The 19372-nt window shown below is 42.8% G+C and overlaps 1 protein-coding gene across 1 annotated transcript; it reads left to right on the forward strand.

The window, feature by feature from the left end:
- Positions 1-691: 691 nt before the first annotated feature.
- Positions 692-19284, forward strand: rps6kb2 (ribosomal protein S6 kinase B2). The gene is made up of 15 exons (XM_008111488.3): positions 692-842; positions 992-1026; positions 4653-4776; positions 8052-8120; positions 8446-8593; positions 8730-8787; positions 11056-11156; positions 11275-11365; positions 11492-11582; positions 12102-12209; positions 13267-13329; positions 14443-14520; positions 15407-15514; positions 17485-17597; positions 18344-19284. Exons 1-15 carry the CDS (start codon positions 768-770, stop codon positions 18507-18509), a joined length of 1428 nt encoding a protein of 475 aa, XP_008109695.1. The 5' UTR covers positions 692-767; the 3' UTR covers positions 18510-19284.
- The last annotated feature ends 88 nt before the right edge of the window (positions 19285-19372 follow it).

The following is a 19372-nucleotide window of genomic DNA, read 5'->3' on the forward strand; positions in this document are numbered from 1 at the left end:
CCCTAATTAGCATTGGAAAGGTTTTGTCTCTTGCCTGGGGACATCCTTTGTTTAGTCATTAGCTGTCCTCTGCCCTCAGAGTGTTGGTTCCCATTTAGAGTTTTTTAATACTGGTAGCCAGATTTTGTTCATTTTCATGGTTTCTTCCTTTCTGTTGAAGTTGTCCACGTGCTTGTGGATTTCAATGGCTTCTCTGTGTAGTCTGACATGATAGTTGTTGGAGTAGTCCAGCATTTCAGTGTTCTCAAGTGCTCTGCTATGGCTGATTTCTCTGGTTGAATTAATCTGCAGTGCCTTTCATGTTCTTTGACTCTTCTTTGGGAGCTGCGTTTGGTGGTCCACAGCTGCATGGTATCCGGTAGACTGGCTTGACCTTGAAGGCGCTGGGGGTGGCGACGGCCGACAGCTCTGGCCTGGGCTGGTCCATGAAGTCACGAAGGGTCGGAAGCGACTGAACGAATAAACAACAACTGGCACAGTAAAATGGCGTCCCTAATATAGTCAAGGTTTGGATTATTATTATTAAAAAAATATTTCCAAGCCGTGGATGGTTGAATCCGTGGATACGGGAGACTGGCTAGACACAAACAGGAAGCTGGTGACGTGTGATAATCCCGCCTAATTCTCCTCCTCCTCAGTCTTTCTCCAAAATGGCGGCGCCTGCTACCTCGGCGTGGGCGGGGCCATGGCGTGTGGGCGGGGCTAAGGAGTGACGTAGAGGGAGGCGGGGCCGGGCGCGCCGCGGGGGCAGCCGGGGTTCCCTCGCGATGGCCGGCGTCTTCGACCTCGACCTGGAGACGGAGGAGGGGAGCGACGGGGAGGAGCCTGAACTGGGGGGCTTGGTGAGCGGAGAGGGAGCCCGGGAGGTCTTGGCTCCGGAGGGCGCCGTGGGGCTTCCTCCGAAGTAAGTGGGGTGCCGGGGTAAAGTTACTGACCTCGCTTTTCCTTGCTGCTGACCTCTCTGTCCCTCTGTGTATCCTTCTCCTTCCAGGACGTGGACCCAGATCTCCGCTGCAGTGGCCCCGAGTGAGTACAACATTGCTTTCCCTTAGGGTGCATCTGCACTGTAGAATTGATGCGGTTCGACATCCCTTTAAATACCATGGCTCTAAACCAGGCATGGGCAAACTTCGGTCTATAGTGTAGACGCTGGGAATAGTCAATACCCCACTAGAGGTTCCTAGCTAGAAGTACAGTAGAGTCCCACTTATCCAACATTCTGGATTATCCAATGCATTTTTGTAGTCAATATTTTCAGTGCATTGTGATATTTTGGTGCTAAATTCGTAAGTACAGTAGAGTCTCACTTATCCAAGCCTCGCTTATCCAACGTTCTGGATTATCCAACGCATTTTTGTAGTCAATGTTTTCAATACATTGTGATATTTTGGTGCTAAATTTGTAAATACAGTAATTACTACATAGCATTACTGTGTATTGAACTACCTTTTCTGTCAAATTTGTTGTATAATATGATGTTTTGGTACTTAATTTGTAAAATCATAACCTAATTTGATGTTTAATAGGTTTTTCCTTAATCCCTCCTTATTATCCAACATATTCACTTATCCAACGTTCTGCTGGCCCGTTTATGTTGGATAAGTGAGACTCTACTGTACAGTAATTACTACATAGCATTACTGCGTATTGAACTACAGTAGAGTCTAATTATCTAAGTTAAACAGGCCGGCAGAAGCTTGGATAAGTGAATATCTTGGATAATAAGGAGGGATTAAGGAAAAGCCTATTAAACATCAAATTAGGTTATGATTTTACAAATTAAGTGCCAAAACATCATATTATATAACAAATTTGACAGAAAAAGTAGTTCAATACACAGTAATGTTATGTTGTAATTACTGTATTTATGAATTTAGCACCAAAATATCATGATATATTGAAAACATTGACTACAAAAATGGCTTGGATTATCCAGAAGCTTGGATAACTGAGGCTTGGATAAGTGAGACTCTACTGTACTGTATTTATGAATTTAGCACCAAAATATCACGATATATTGAAAACATTGACTACAAAAATGGCTTGGATAAGTGAGGCTTGGATAAGTAAGACTCTACTGTACTTTTTCTGTCAAATTTGTTGTGTAACATGATGTTTTGGTGCTTAATTTGTAAAATCATAATCTATTTTGATGTTTAATAGTCTTTTTCTTAATTTCTCCTTATTACCCAACATATTCGCTTATCCAATGTTCTGCCAGCCTGTTTATGTTGGATAAGTGAGATTACTGTACTAGGACACCCCCCCCCCCCCCCGTGGCGCAGTGGGTTAAATCCTTGTGCCGGCAGGACTGATGACTTGAAGGTTGGGTTGCTGACCTGAAGGTTGCCGGTTTGAATACAACCCGGGGAGAGCACGAATGAGCTCCCTCTATCTGCTTCAGCTCCATGCGGGGACATGCGAGAAGCCTCCCACAAGGAGGGTAAAAACATCTGGCCGTCCCCTGGGCAACGTCCTTGCAGACAGCCGATTGTCTCACACCAGAAGTGACTTGCAGTTTATCAAGTCGCTCCAGAATGAGAAAAAAAAAAGAAGTACAGAAATTCTTGGTGCCTGGAATCTCAGACTTAATTAATCTACAGACTTAATCCCTAGGCAAAACATGAGCAGCATACTAATTCCATGTGTTGGAACATATGGGAAATACCTTGCAGTATGCAAGACCAGTCTTTAAAAGAGAAGCTTATATGGAACTAAAGTGGGGTTTATATATCTGTGGATGGTCCAGGTGGGAGAAAGAACTCTTCTCTGCTTGAGGCAGGTGTGAATGTTGCAATTGACCACCATTGAAGAGCCTTGCAGCTTCAAGGTCTGGCTGCTTATTGCCTAGGGGAATCCTTTGTTGGGAGGTATTAGCTGGCCCTGATTGATTCATTCCTGGAATTCCTCTGTTTTCTGAGTGGTGTTCTTTACAGAGCGCTTGATGAACCAACCTGGACACAGCATATTATTTGAGAACACAGAAATACTGGACCACTCTAACAACCACCATGTCAGACTACACAGAGAAGCCATTGAAATCCACAAGAAGCACATGGACAATTTCAACAGAAAGGAGGAAACCATGAAAATGAACAAAATCTGGCTACCAGTATTAAAAACACTAAAATCAGAACAATAAATAAAGAACAACACTGAGAAAACAGAGGAATTCCAGAAATGAAACAATCAGGGCTAGGTAACACCTCCCAACAAAGGATTCCCCTAGGCAGTAAGCAGCCAGATCTTGAAGCTGAAATGGTATTCAGTGCTAATCAAGTTGGCCAATTGCAACATTCACACCTGCCTCCAACAGACAAGAGTTCCTTCTTTTTCCCACCCTGGACCTTCCACAGATATATAAACCCCCCTTTCCTAGTTTCCAATAGACCTCACAACCTCTGAGGATGCCTGCCATAGATGTGGGCAAAACGTCAGGAGAGAATGCTTCTGGAACACGGCCATACAGCCTGGAAAACTCACAGCAAACCGTATTGAACTAGTTTAACTGTGTAGTGGAAATACACTTTCAGCTCCTGTCCACAGAGGGAAATCTACCCCAATTGCTTCAGCACCAAATGCATATTGTTGTGTGTTTTTTTAATACAATGGATATCACTGTGACATGATGACACTTTAAATTGTTGCATAAGCCAGATGATGGGTCAGCACTGCGAAAGAAGGGAAACAAAAACAGGATGGAATGGGGAGAGGCAGAGAATAATTAGAAGCATCATCACCGCCTCACTGTGTTACTCACTAAGGCTCATATATTTTATTTGTTTGGGTGTTTAATGTCCTAGCTTTCTTCTGGTATAGGACCCATGGCATGTTAAAAAGTAATTAGAATCATAGAATCATAAAGTTGGAAAAGACCTCATGGGCCATCCAGTCCAACCCCATTCTGCCAAGAAGCAGGAAAATTGCATTCAAAGCAGCCCTGACAGATGGCCATCCAGCCTCTGTTAAAAGGCCCCCAAAAAGGAGCCTCCACCACACTCCAGGGCAGAGAGAGAGAGTTCCACTGCTGAACAGCTGTAATTAAAACCAAACTACAGAATTTGATTGTTAAGAAGACCTTCCTGTTGTGTGCCTTCACATAATTTATGTCTTATAGTGACTCTAACCTGAACCATTCTTGGGGTTTTCTTGGCAAGGTTTGTTCGGTGGGGTGGGGTGGGGGGAATTTCTTTGCCTTCCTCTGAGGCTGAGAGAGTATGACTTGCCCAAGTGGGTTTCTGTGCTCATGCAGGGATTTGAATCCTACTCTTCAGAGATTATAATATGCAAACTGTTACACCATGCGGCTGTCTAAAAAGATATAAAATTCAGTTTGTATCTGTAATCATTGTAACAAGACTTCATAAAAAATCTGAACCACTATAGCTTAACTTTTCTGGCAAAGTTGCATTCATTGTGTATGTATATAGATAATAATAATAATAATAATAATAATAATAATAATAATAATAATAATAATAATAATTGTAGCCCACCTTATCTCCCCGAGGGTTTTTAGGTACTTGTATGCCACAAATGTCTGCTATCCATCTCCTGTGCTTTTAAAAACCCCAAAGGCCTCCTTCCAGGAGGCACCTCCGAGTCTTGCCCAGTCCCCTTTTCAGTTTCCTTGTCTTCTTTCCTGCCATCAGTCAGGTGCCAGGATATTATGAAGAAATTGAAATCTCTGAGAACATTGTCAACAATGGCCCGGAGCGCATTGGACCCCACTGCTTCGAGCTCCTGCGTGTTTTGGGCAAGGGCGGCTATGGCAAGGTGAGGAATGGACGGAAAGGGGCAGATATGGGAAACTTGGCTACATTAAAGTTGTCCATGGTCCCCAAGATCCCAGTACCAGTGTGCAGCTCTTTAAAGCATGGGTCCTCAAACTTTTTAAGCTGAGGGCTGGTTCACGGTCCCTCATACTGTTGGGGGACCGGACTATAGTTTGAAAAAAAATATGAACTGTTTCCTGTGCATGCTGCATATGTCTTATTTGTAGTGTAAAAAAAATGTGAAAGAACAAAAAATGAAAGGCCGGGCTGTGGCGCAGGCTGGTTAGCAGCCAGCTGCAACAAATCACTGACCAAGAGGTCATGAGTTCGAGGCCAGCCCATGCCTGCATTTGTCTCTGTCTCTGTTCTATGTTATGGCATTGAATGTTTGCCTTATATGTGTGCAATGTGATCCACCCTGAGTCCCCTTCGGGGTGAGAAGGGCGGAATATAAATGCTGTAAATAAATAAATAAAACAATACAATATTTAAAACGAAGAGCAATTTTAACCAATATAAATTCACCAGTTTTTCATCGGGAAGTGTGGGCCTGCTTTTGGCTCATGAGATAGACAAGTTAATGAGGATTGCTGTTGTTGTGTGCCTTCAAGTCGTTTCAGACTTAGGGTGACCCCAAGTCTAAAGTTTAGGGTGGGTGGTGGGTAAATGACCTTGGAGGGCTGCATCTGGCCTTAGTTTGGGGAGCCCTGCTTTAAACCCTTCTTTGGGGCAATGGACTAGTTCAGTGTTTCTCCAACTGTGCTCCTCCAGGTGTTTTGGGCTTCATCTCTCAGAAATCGCAGACAGCTTACTAGCTGTTAGGAATTGTGGGATCTGAAGTCCAAAACATCTGGAGGAGCTCACTTTGAGAAACTGGTTAGATACAGTCAAAGAAGTTATGATGCCAGACTTTCTGGGGACTTCCAAACTTTTATCACTAACAGAAGCCTACATCTCACTAAATATAATATAGTCAATATCAAGCTGCAGATAGAGGTTCACATATTGGTAGGCTCTTTCATGAATAACGATTTATCTGCATACCCACCAGAAGGCTTGGCCAGAATGCTCTCTTTTTTGAGTGTGTAGGCAGTGTTTTATATAAGTGTGTTTGCAACCTGAAGCTGTTTTTGCAATAGTTGGAAGTCTCCTGAGCTCTCTGGTCTCTTTCCCCCTCAAATGAAATGGTGAAAAGGAATATTTTCTACGTGAAGTTTCCAAAAGTGGTAGTTGTGCTGTGTGTATTTCAGGATCACAGCCCTTGTAAAAACCCAGTTTGAAATAATCATAAAATGCATGCCTTTCTATGTCCGTTACTGATAGATTGATTTTCAATTCAATGGCTAGTTCGCCTATGCAGGTTCCTGGAAACTGAAAAGTAGCCCCTGAAGCATCATAAAAACCCCACCCCCGTTTTTGTTCATATTTGTTCATATGGAGGTGCATTCAGTCCATCCCATAGCCCAGACATGTGCCTTACCTTAGCAAAAGGTAGGCCAGAGTACTGCTTTGTCAAATAACAGATTAGCCAATACCATCAGCACAGAACCTTCCAGTTACCAGTTGTGTCACAAATTGGCCTGATTTAAGAAGGAGGTGAGACAGACAAATAAGAAAAGAAGGGGAAATAGAGAATTGGATGTGTTGTCTAATTAAAACCATTCTATTTCCACTCGTTCTGTAAAGACAGAAGGGCTGGTGAATCATCGTATGCCCACAGTGATAGTTTTGCCACCAATTTTGCAGATTAAATTGCTTGTGTCTGGTATAAACAAGACTTTATGTGTTTACGGCTCTCATTTTAAGCTTGGCATTTAAGGACCCAGAGGTGTCTGGTTTTATTTGGTTTTATTCCAGTCAGTGTGGAAAGCACACTGAGGCATGTAGCAACCACCACTTGCAGCTGAGAGTGCTGTGAAAACCAGCTGTAGCTTTAACTAGATGGGATTATATGTGCATAATTGAGGAAGAGCGTTGTGCCAGATGGCTTAAAGTAGCAGCCATTTGATCTTTACTTCCACCATCAAACCTGGGTGTGGGTGATAACTGGATGATCCTGTTACTATCATGTTTTCAAGCTTTCATTTTAGATAAAGTAACCAACCTGCAAGTTGTTAGTGTGCTTGGGGTATTGTTGATCTTCCGGATCTCTGCTAATGCAGATTTCATTTTAGGCATGACTTTGTAACTTTGGCGAGTAATCTCTGCTTAAAAATTAGTAGAAGAGTTTGGACATAGATGATCAGATTACATCTTTTAGACTTCTTCCATATCAGTGACCGTGGAAGGAATGTTGGTAGAAGTGCTCCTTGAGTGGCACCGTTCTTATTGAGGAAGTTCTAGCATATGACCAAATGCTCAGAGCTGGCCATGTCATGCTGAAATATCCTGTGGTGTTCCATTTCCTCCTCCTTCTCAATACTTCTACATTAGATTCACAGAGACACAATGTAGTAAAGTTGAACAGTTGATGACATCTCGTCCTACCCCTCTTTTTAATGTTCTTTAGCGCCTCTACTTACTTGTGTCTGGTTGTTCACTGCCTGGCTGGATCTAGACATGACCAAGGGTTCATTTACACTGTAGAATTAATGCACTCTGACCCAACTTTGCCATGGCTCAATGCTATGGAATCCTGGGAATTGTAGTTTGGTGAAGCACCAACAGTCTTTGGCAGAGAAGGCTAAAGGCCGTGTAAAACTATACTCCCATGATTCCCTAGCATTGAGCCATAGCACTTAAGGTGGCATGAAACTGTTTTAATTTTACAGTGTAGATGCCAACCCAGTATACTGAGATGAATGGCTCCAAATGGCAAAGAAAAGTAGCCTGTGATTAGGAAATTGGCCAGATTGGTGCCTATAGTTGAGTATTTATGGATTCTTCTCCAAGAGTTATGTAGTACCTGTGTGTTATGACTAGATGTCTATACTGGGGCAACTGTGGGCAGGATGCACAGGACTGAGTCTATTGAATTTAGGTCCATGGCATACTGATGCATTCTGGATTGGTTCCAGCACACTGATGGAGCTATCAGAGGTTGAAGAGCGCAATTGTAAAATCTAAATACATGATAGGGCCTTTAGGTATACTGGTACTTGACTTCCATGACAAATAACTGTCTTTTTTCTTATTAGTGGCTGTGTTGAAGGGGGCAGGGTGTAGCTGTTTTGCACTATATATATTGTACTAGCCAGAAAATAGGTTTCATGTGACCATTCCATAAAATCTGTCTTATGGTCCTCACCTTTCTACCTGCTTTGGTTTCCACTGTAGGTATTCCAAGTACGGAAGGTGCAAGGCACAAATGCTGGGAAAATCTTTGCTATGAAAGTGTTAAGGAAGGTAAGCTATGTGTCCTGCTGTTGGAGTGTGTTTTTCTTGTTATGTATCCTACCTTGAATGTCAGTGATTTTAATGGGTAGTCCCGACTGATGCAGATCAACAGGTTATATCATTGTGTTCGTGGTTGCTATGGCAATGTAGTGATCAGTCTTCTGCCAAAAAGCTTCTGATCTTCAGATGGCAAATTCAGCACTGCAAAATTACAAAAGATCTTGTCAGCATGGTAGAGCCTGCCACACTTTCCATTCCACTGCCATGACCCTTGAAAGTCTTATGAAGAGTTAAGAGAATCAGACTTTGTTGACCTTTGTTTCTTCTCCCATAGGCCAAGATTGCCTGTAATGCCAAGGACACAGCCCACACAAAGGCTGAGAGAAACATCCTGGAGGCCATCAAGCACCCATTCATAGTGGACCTCATGTATGCCTTCCAGACTGGTGGCAAGCTCTACCTCATCCTGGAATGCCTCAGCGGTACGGAAGCCAAGTCCTTTTCACTGCAAGGAGAGGGGTGGGACTGTTCTGGTGCTTTCATCCAACATCGTTGAAGGTGGGAGGACAGACTGCCCTCAAGAAGGCTGATGGTGTCTCTTTTTTGTGTGGTTTCTAGGCGGGGAACTGTTCATGCAGCTGGAGCGCGAAGGCATCTTCTTGGAGGACACAGCCTGGTCAGTGAAAATGCTGCCATTGCCTGTACAGGGATAGTCAGAAGAACTGGAGCTTAGCTGCAGGCTTTCACTCTAGTTTTTTGCACTCACCAGAGCTGAGAAAAGATAATAATGAACACAGTTGGGAAATGTTAAGAATCCATCTCTTTGCAAGCAGATCCTTATATACCGATTGCGCTACCTCCATCGAGTTGGAATTAAGTAATGTTGCTGACATAAACAGTTCCCAAAACAGTATGAATGCAATAACAGCCAGTGATAAAAGGAATATGTTGACTCAAACTGATTAAATAAGTGGCAGCCAGGGGAGTGGGATTCTTAGATGTGAGAAATCTATTCACATGATCGTTTTTACCCTTTCAGTATAAGATAGGAAGAGTTTTTATTGTGTCAGGAGCGATTTGACAAACTGCAAATCGCTTCTGGTGTGAGAGAATTGGCCGCCTGCAAGGACGTTGCCCAGGGGGATGCCCGGATATTTGATGTTTTACCATCCTTGTGGGAGGCTTCTCTCATGTCCCTGCATGGGGAGCTGGAGCTGACAGAGAGAACTCACCCACTCTCCCCGGATTCAAACCACCAACCTGTTGGTCAGCAGTCCTGCCAGCACAAGGGTTTAACCCATTGCACCACCAGAAATGGGGCAGCTAAATAAGAAATGATTAATCTTTCCATCTTTTCTTCTAGTGTGGCTTGCCTGTTCGAACCATCTAGATGGCTTTGCTAGACTACTTACTTTAAAGATAGTTAAAGTAAAGCCGTATCAGTGGTCCTTCCATTCTTTTTTGAACACTGAGGATAGAAGATAAATCTGCAGTTTATCTGTCCAAGGGAAATATCTAAGGATGCTGGTAATCTTGTCTTTGCTGAGTTACACATAGTCTTCCATGTATTTATTTAGAAGTCAATTCCACTGGATTTACTAGGGCTTGTTTGCAATTCTTTGTTCAGGATCATTGCCTGAATACTGTTTGCCGTTTTCTTTATATTGTCCCTCAAAATAAATTGTTAAATAGAGTATATTTCTTGACCAAACATCCACAATGAGTTGCTGGCTGCACAGATTTTATTTGTGTTTGATTATCTTTCTAAAGTATATTCTTAAGCAGTATAACTTCACTGTATGAGCTTCTTTTTCATGAGTTCAGCCCAGAATTTGAAAAAGTGGCCATATTGCCTGGGAGTTGTTGAAAAAGTAACTTTGCTACATTTTGGTTCATGCTAAGGCAGAAGTGATGATGTTCTGTTGTTTTAGTGGAAATGCCAAATCTGAGAAGAGAAATGGTTTTGTGTTATCATCCCCTCAATTTGCCTAACTTAGATGGTTGCAGGCCTTTGATTATCAACTACACTGAGCAAAGTGTAGACCATGTTTTGTTGTTGTTGTTTTCGTGTCAGGAGCGACTTGAGAAACTGCAAGTCGCTTCTGGTGTGAGAGAATTGGCCACCTACAAAGACGTTGCCCAGGGGGCACCCAGATGTGTTACCATCCTTGGGAGGCTTCTCTTATGAACCCATACGGGAAGCTGGAGCTGACAGATGGGAGCTCACCCCACTCCCTGGATTTAAACTGCTGACCTTTCGATTAGCAGTCCAGCTAATCGTTGCGCTACCGGGGGCTCCTTAGCCCATGGTTATTTGTCGCCCTTGAAACCTCCTCAAATCCATTAAAAATCGATATTTTTTTCTCAGATGATTTTTGCCACACAACTGTATTTTACTTAGGAAGACAAATTGTAAAGCAATCACCAAAGCAGGGGAGGGAAGAAAAGAAAACATTCCCAAGTAAGGCAGCTCTGCCCACTGTTGTTGACCGATGAAAGAGGGTCATTGTATTTGTGTACAGGGGCATGTTGTTATTCCTTCTTTGGGCCTGATGGGGAGGAGTGCCAACTCTTACCCATGCATGTAGTTGTTCTCATCTAGATGATTCTTCTTCAGAACATCCAGAAATTTGAATGGGGCTGAATGTGGGATGGTTTTTCGTGATCCTGGACATGCTAGTCTGAAAAGTCTATTAAATTCAGAAGGGATTTGTAGGAACTACCTTGGGTTGAAGTATGAAAAATGAGAAAGGTTAGTCTTTTTGTTCTAGTCCCTCTTTTGAAAGCTGGGTGCTTCATTCCCACAGACTTTCCCAGGCCTTTTTTGATGGATGTCAGGTTTTCTACCATTGTAGGACTGTAAGCATGTTTGGCACTGCATAGGTTGCTTGTGCACATACATGCGGCTGACCAACACTTTTCCCTTTCATCCCCATTCTTCCAGTTTCTATCTGGGCGAGATCACTTTGGCCCTTGGCCACCTCCATTCTAATGGCATCATCTACCGAGATCTCAAACCGGAGAACATAATGTTAAACAGCCAAGGTATGAAAGCCCGATTTTCAAAGGGCAGTGGGGCACTTTGGATTGAGTATGGCCTTTCCTTCTCTGTGTCCTTAGCCAAAGTAACAGCATCTCATCTTTCTTGATCCCTCCCTCACAGGACATATTAAGCTAACGGACTTTGGTCTCTGCAAGGAGTCTATTCATGATGGAGCTGTTACGCACACCTTTTGTGGCACCATAGAGTACATGTACGTGTCATGGGCTCCTGGACATCTTTGGCAAACCAACATTGATTTTCTCTTTGTTGGAGATTGGCAGGCGTTTATCTGTGAACTTATGGTTATCTCCTTCTTCTTCTCTCTGTTTAAATCTAGGGCCCCAGAGATACTGATGCGCAGTGGTCACAATCGGGCAGTGGACTGGTGGAGCCTCGGTGCTCTGATGTACGACATGCTCACTGGCTCGGCAAGTCTCAGTTGTGTTGTGTTTGAAAGCAGAGAGGGAAGCAACAGATTTCAGGAATGAAGCCATACAGTGGTGTGCCTGGGGCAGGGAGAGACTTTAGATCAGCTGCTCTCATTGGATCAATGACTCAGCTGGAGCAGCCAGCTTTCTATGTGGGTCAGCTGGCCTCTGTTAAATCGAAGTGCAAATAATGTTTGTCCTAGCATTCTTATCAAGAGTATGTACATGTTGTGAACAAAGGCAATATCTCACTGCTTGACTGGGGGAAAAAGTTGGTGTACTACTTTAGCTATTTCCTCCTTGATCTTGTGAAATTCGCCTTTCTAGAATGCAGCTTTCAGAATTCCCTCAGTCACTATGGTCCAATTATAGAAATTGCAGTGCATAATCCAAAACAGACACTTTTGCAAGTTTGGGCCTTTACTGGGCCCTGCAAAACCCAATGGCTGCAAACAGTATTATCTAGAGATAACATTCCTTTATCTCTAAGTCTATGCTGAACCCTTTGTGTCCTTGCAGCCTCCATTTACGGCTGAAAACCGCAAGAAAACAATTGACAAAATCCTGAAGGGGAAGCTGGTGTTTCCACCCTACTTGACGCCAGATGCTCGTGACTTGATTAAGAAGGTACGACACTGTTTGTTCCTTGACTTGACTGCACTGGGAAGATGTAGATTTTTACTTTGTTAATTTTATTCCTAACTCTCATTTTCAGGCATTTTACTTTTTCTATACAGTTTTAGTTAAAGTCACGATTCATTTTTAGTTAACAGACATTCTGTATTAAGTCGTTCATACGTTCCTACATGGACTCTTTTTGTGACCATAATTGTGGCATTTAGGATCCTGGCAGAAGTCGATCTTAAGAATCACACTAGAGGACTAAAGATTCCTGGAGAGACTATCTTAATCAAATCTGCAAATAATCAGATCCACTAAAGTTAAACCTACAAATGGGAAGGGTCAAGGCAGTTTAATGTAGACATTTTATACTGAAATACTTTGAGGGGTATGCCAAAAGAGATAACTAGTAGCTCCTTGCACTTCTCTCCCCGCCTCCATGACGTAACCACAGTCTGATGGACTAAGCTACATCTCCACAGCCAATCAGTGGCTATAGTAAAGTACTCAGGCATCATCCAGCTGTGGTCTCACACTAGGAAAAAGCCTTCATTCTTCGGGACCTCCATCAGTTCCTCTGGAGGTATGAAACAGACCTTTTGGGAGCTGTTGCCTTCTGCCAGTAAGATCGGGCCCCTTTAGTCTGAGTGTTGTCAGAGTGATGATGCAACTCTAAAAAAAGTGAAAACCACATCACCAGCATAACGGAACTGTATGCGACATCAGAATATCTTGGAATATTGTCTATTTAGGGCACATGTTGGCCCCACACAGTATGTGGGCACACACCCCACGATTTGGTGCATGGTGTTGGCTTGTCTTATTGCTAGAGAAGACAGCGGTCCTTGCATTTTCTGCATAGATTTATGGACACCTGTATATGTTAAAAGGTTCACAGAGAGATTCAGGCTATTCCTACATTGAATAACCATATTATAATGAAAGTTATGGTGATGTGGTCAGGTCTGAAAGTTTGACTTTAATCTAGGCTACCGAAGAATAATTGTATGTTTTAGGCTTACCCAAGGCAATATTTCCACACTGTGTCCTTTTCTTTTCCCAGTTCCTCAAAAGGAATCCCAGTCAGAGAATTGGAGGTGGACCAGGTGATGCTGCAGATGTTCAGGTAAAGTGGAAGTGGGAGCAGGGGAAGGAAAACCGGATTTGCTCTGGAGGATTATAGTCTAAACAAAGTAGGAAAAAATACAGTACAATGCAGTCTGAGCTCTGCCACATGCACATTGAAGGACCTTCTTACAGCAACGCCACAGGCTCTAAGTGCCAGCATATGGTCAAAGGAAATTTAGTATAATGCCAAGTTTTTAACTTCGTTTGTGGCTTTTCTATGCATTGTAACTGTATTCTCAATTTTCTTTTGACATGATAAATAAATACCAATTATGTGTGTTTCCTATTGCTGCAGGAACTGAACAAATTTTAGAATCCTAAACTTTTCCTGGCTTTTGGTTTTTGGGGTTTTTTTTGGAAAAGCATGATTCTATTTCTCATGGCTGTAGAGCTGGCCTTAAAGTATGTGAGCAACATTTGTGGTGTCTGCCTAGATACTTTAGAAGTAGTTCATGTAGTTCAGAGCAGCTTATTTCCATTGCCTTATATGGTATTCTATTGCTTGAGGCTCTCACCTAATCTGAGGTCACTCAGGAGAAAATTACATGCTCCGAACAAGCACATAGTAAAACTCTCCAGGGGCTGTTGAGCTAAAACTGTTCTGCATAACATGTTACAGTTCTACTACAAAAGGAGTTTTGTACCTTAGGGTATAACACTCATACATCTGATCCAGTATCTCTGTGGTGAAGTGATATGATCAGTGTTGGCATGTAGGAGCAGATCACATTGTCTGAAATGTGCAGGTAGGCCTTGATTCTATACTAGAAAAAGGTCAATAAACTACTAATAGAGTGGTTTTGGAATAAACCAACCTTCTGCTTTGCATTCACGTCTTATGTAATAATGGTAGGCTCCGTTGGTACTTAACTTCAGCCTTTCACGTTTGTCAGGCTGCTCCAGCTGTCAGGCAGCAAAGAGACTATGCAGGGACAAAGCTGAGGTTTGCCTTTCCAAATCACTGGAGTATTGCTTTTCTGCCTGGAAATGGATAGGTATGTGCACCATCTTAGAGACCTTCAGGGAAAAGTGCAGCAGATTCCTGAAAAGATCTGTGCATTTCAGAAATTACTGTTCTGGATAGCCCTGATTTTTCTCGTTTATATTTCAGAGGCACCCATTCTTTCGACACATTAACTGGGAAGACTTGCTGGCAAAGACCATTGATCCACCCTTCCGACCATCCCTGGTATGGCCACCACCCTCATTCTCCTCTCATTCCGCCCTATCTTTACAATATCCTGCATTTCAACCCAGCTGTTGACTACATAGGTCTTTCAGATTCTTTTAATCATGCTTTCAGTTTGGCTAATTGTTGTGGTTTATAAAGGAAAGCTGAAATGAAGCAATACTTGGATTCCACCCCACCTCCATGTTACCCAAAAGACACTAAGTTGTTATGCCTGCTCCCTTTTATGCCTTTGCAATTTGCATCTTTTCCTTCCCTGCTGCTTCATGTTAGTTTTATTTTGGTACTGTGCTTATTTCCTGTATCAGTACATATGAAAAAGTGAAGAAGCCCACACTGAAAAAGTTTATTAATGTTTGTAAATAGCTTTGATTCATAAACCTTTTTCAACACCTGATTTTTCACCCTTATTTTGCTTGCTATATTTGGCACTATCCACTGTCTCTTATTTCATATTACAATCCTACATGGTTCATGTCATACTTGGTTAATTTTTTTTCCTCCAATTGCTACCTGGTAGTCTAATTTTGATGTATAGTGGTGCAACTTGTTTTGCCATCTGTAGCCAAGAGAACATCTCCCTGGGTTGCAGGTAGTTATTAAATAGGACTGGTTTCCAATTTGTTCAAAATGAGTGGTAAAAGGTTAGTGTGTGTGATGAGTCTGCATAGAGTGATCTTTAAGGGGTCAAGAAAGTGATCTAACCTGGAATTGTGGAGGATAAAAAAAATCTGGTACTTTTATATCCCTGATGTGTCTGTTTACCAGCTCCACTTGCCTGTTCAGTAGTGAAGACAGTACAGTACCTCCCTCCTCTACCTTGGCACAATTGTAGGTCCTCTTCCTCATTATACACTGATTTCCTCTTTCTCCTCTCCATTCACAGCAATCGGATGACGACGTCAGTCAATTTGACACCCGTTTCACCCGTCAGACCCCTGTGGATAGTCCAGATGATGGCTCTCTCAGTGAGAGTGCCAATCAAGCCTTTTTGGTAAGAGATGCCCACGGGAGGGCTACTCTAACAAGCGGGGTGGTGGTGGCAGCAGAGATCTCTTTTCCATTATGATATAAAACACAGATGGATAAGCCTTTTTATGCTGAAGTACTGGATGCTTCGATAGCTGACCTTCTAGTGAGTGTTTGCCTACAATGGTTGAGCCCTGGCAAAAAATGGGTGGGTCAGACAAACACATTCTGGCTAGAACGCTGTTAATAAGGATGATGTTACATGCAGGGATCCTCAAACTTTTAAAGCAGAGGGCCGGTCCACAATCCTTTAGACTGTTGAGGGGCCGAATTATCATTTGAAAAAAATACGAACAAATTCCTATGCACACTGCATATGTCTTCTTTGTAGTGCAAAACAACAGCAATGAAAGAACAATACAATATTTAAAAATGAAAACAATTTTAACCAACATAAACCTATCAGGATTTCAATGGAAAGTGTGGGCCTGCTACTGGCCAGTGAGATAGTCTAGTTAATTAGGATTGTTGTTGTGTGTCTTCAAGTCATTTCAGACTTTGGGCGAGCCTAAGTCTAAAATTATTTATTTATTTACTACATTTATTTACTACATTTATATCCCATGCTTCTCACCCCGAAGGGGACTCAGAGCAGCTGTATGTACATACAATATATTATATTATTAGCATAGCACAATATTAGTATTATATATTACTATATTGAACTATACCACTATACTGTAATATTATATGTAATATATAACATATAATTATTATTATTATATGGTATTATTATTAGTATTATATTGTATAACATTATAATATTTTATCAATATTATATGTATATACTATGTATTATATTATTAAAACTGATATAAAATATTATATTATAAAACTGAAGGTGGGGGCCAGGTAAAGGTCCTTGGAGGGTCGCATCCGGCCCCCGGGCCTTAGTTTGGGGACCCCTGCATTAGGGTTATAAAGCAGAGGCTCCAGTTTCCTTTCATGTGGAAATTCCTGCAGAATTCTGGGAAATGTAGTTTAGGGAAGCAGGATCTTTCTGAGAATTCCAAAGGCCCTGCCGTAAACTACATTTCCCAGAATTCTGCAGGAGGCAGCTATACAATAGGGGAATGGGAGCACCCGTTTTATAATGCTAATGTGATATTGTCCGATGACATAGACTTGGAAAGCCTGAGATTGTTCTTGAGTGTTTGTCCTTTTCTGTAAGTTGAGAAGTAAATATTAAATACCTCCTGGTGTCCATTGCTGCAGTCATTTCCTGCCTGTGATAGTGGGAGAGTAAGTTTAAGGAGGTTCATGGAAAATGTTCCTCTGCCTTTCTCTGTCTGGGGGGGAGAGGGGCAGAAATCAGCAGACCTGTCCATGTGATGTAAGAACCTGCCTGTGTATGTATATGTGTAGGTATCTTGAATCAAGCTTGAAAAGACTTACATTTAGAGCCAGTTTCAAACCTGAGGATAGTCTTTATCACAAGGAGATTCAAGTCCCTTCTCTCCACTGTACAATCTCAAAGGCCCTCTCCTTCCAATGAATGCTCGGGGAGGGCAGGAAGCTTCTTTAAAAAGCATGTTGCTTTGCAGACAGGGCCGTAGCCGGGGGGGGGGGGATTAAGGGTTCAACCCCCCCCTCGCAAAATGTGTAAGGTTAAAAAAAACTGCTTTACTAATGAATTGGTTAACTAGTGAAAATTCATGAGTAAACCAGGTTTTGAAACCTGACACATTTTGGGAGGGGGAGTTGAATGCTTAACCCCCCCCCCCCCCCGGCTACGGTCCTGCTTGCAGATATGGTGGTATTTTGGGTTAGACCCTGCAACCCCACATGCTGGATCTAGCCATAGTGGTTCCTGCTCCAATGTAAAGGGCTGTAGTGTGATGCTGCCTCTGACCAAGGCAGGACAAGATTTAAAATGACTCCCAAGCAGTAGTCATGCAGGCTTGTATCTGTGTTGACCAGATGTTTCTCCTGCAGGGATTTACTTATGTAGCCCCATCGGTGTTGGAGAGCATTAAGGAAGGTTTTTCCTTTCAGCCCAAGCTGCGATCACCACGGCGACTCAACAGCAGCCCCCGCACACCTGTCAGGTAATGCTCAAGTGAAGAAGGGTCAGGAGATAGCTTAGACCCTTGAATCATGTTTTTTGTGGGATTGGCACCCCGGTGGCGCAGCGGATTAAACTGCTGAGCTGCTGAACTTGCTGCCTGAAAGGTCGCAGTTTGAATCCGGGGAGCGGGATGAGCTCCTGCTGGTAGTCCCAGCTTCTGTCAACCTAGCAGTTTGAAAACATGCAAATGTGAATAGATCAATAGGTACTGTGCTTCATGCGGTCATGCCAGCCACATGACCTTGGAGGTATCTTAGGCTTAGAAATGGAGATGAGCACCAATCCCCAGAGTCGGACACAGCTAGACTTAATATTAGGGGAAAATCTGGTCATGTAAGTGTGATTTATTGTTATAATTGTATTATTTTACTTTGTTTAATAATGTGTATTATGTTGTTATGTAATGTTTGTGTTGCTTTTATGACTGTAAACCGCCCTGAGTCCCATCCGGGAGATAGGGCGGTATATAAATAAAGTTTTATTATTATTATTATTATTATTATTATTATTAACCTTTACCTTACTGGCAATTGGCAGGGTGAAAGCAGAGGCATCTGCATCCTTGCTTATCAAAAGAAATGATTCTAGTATCTCACCTCCAAGTGATTTTCTGTACCATTGGGTGCTCTTTCTGGGCTGTCACAGAGGGACAGGGCAGTGTGACGTATAAGTGGCTATGTGAATTTTCCTCTTAACTCCATAATATGTGTTTGTTTGTTTTTACAGCCCATTAAAGTTCTCACCCTTTGAGGCCTTCAAGCCAAGCACAGCAGTGGAACTCATGGAGCTGTCTGCACCCCCTCTCGTGCCTGTACCAGAAGTCACTGCCCCATTACCCATCAAAACACCTTCTGGCAACAAAAAGAAGAAAGGGCGAGGACGGGCAAGGTAGCTGGCACACCAAAGAGACCATTGGATGGACCGCTTGCCTGCCTGCCTGCCTTGCGGAGTGGGACGCTCTCTCCTTGCATGGGGTGGGGATTTTGCTGTTCCACTGTGTATGCAAATCCTGACGGGGAGCACATTTCCTCACCATCCACACACACACAGGGCTAGGACCCACTTCCCACCCCAGCTGCCAAGGCCTGTGTGGCATTGGTACTTCATCCATGTAAGGAATAATCCACACTGAACTGGATTAATGAACTAATCCAGCTCAGTATATGATAAATTATGATAGGAATCAAAGGAGCTTAGGATACATAAAAGAGACTAGCAATAGTCTCCTTCCTAGGCTGCTGTCCTTGTAAGAAGGTGAGTGGGGATAGGGAGCGCATAGCTTTTGTAGTCACAGCAAGGGGATTGTCTGGTTTCCCTCAGTGCTACTGGATCTGTGCCAGTTCAAGGTTTAACAGCTTGTCAAGCAAAAAAGTAACGTTGGCAGGGCAACATGATCCAAGAGGTTGCTTCTGTGCAGAATTTGGCCCCCTCCTGGGAAACATCTTTGCTTGCCTTGCTTTTTTCCAGCATCCACCCAAGTGCCAAAAAGGACGTTTCCCTCCCTTTACATCTCGCTGCTGCAAGATACTGCAATCCTACATATTTGGCCTTTTTTCTTCACCCCCTCAGTGTGTTTGAATCTGAACTTGTTACCAAGGAAATCGTGGTTGGACTTATGCTCAGAAAATGAGCAGCTTCTTGCACATCTTAAGTGACTGCTCACAAGAGGACAAAGTAGCATAATTACAATGATAGAGCCATGGCCCATGGTCATGCTGCATTCATCTATCATCCCTTCTATGGAGGAAGCTGTTG

This window comes from Anolis carolinensis, chromosome 1 (assembly GCF_035594765.1).
Source record: "Anolis carolinensis isolate JA03-04 chromosome 1, rAnoCar3.1.pri, whole genome shotgun sequence".
Taxonomy (NCBI): domain Eukaryota; kingdom Metazoa; phylum Chordata; class Lepidosauria; order Squamata; family Dactyloidae; genus Anolis; species Anolis carolinensis.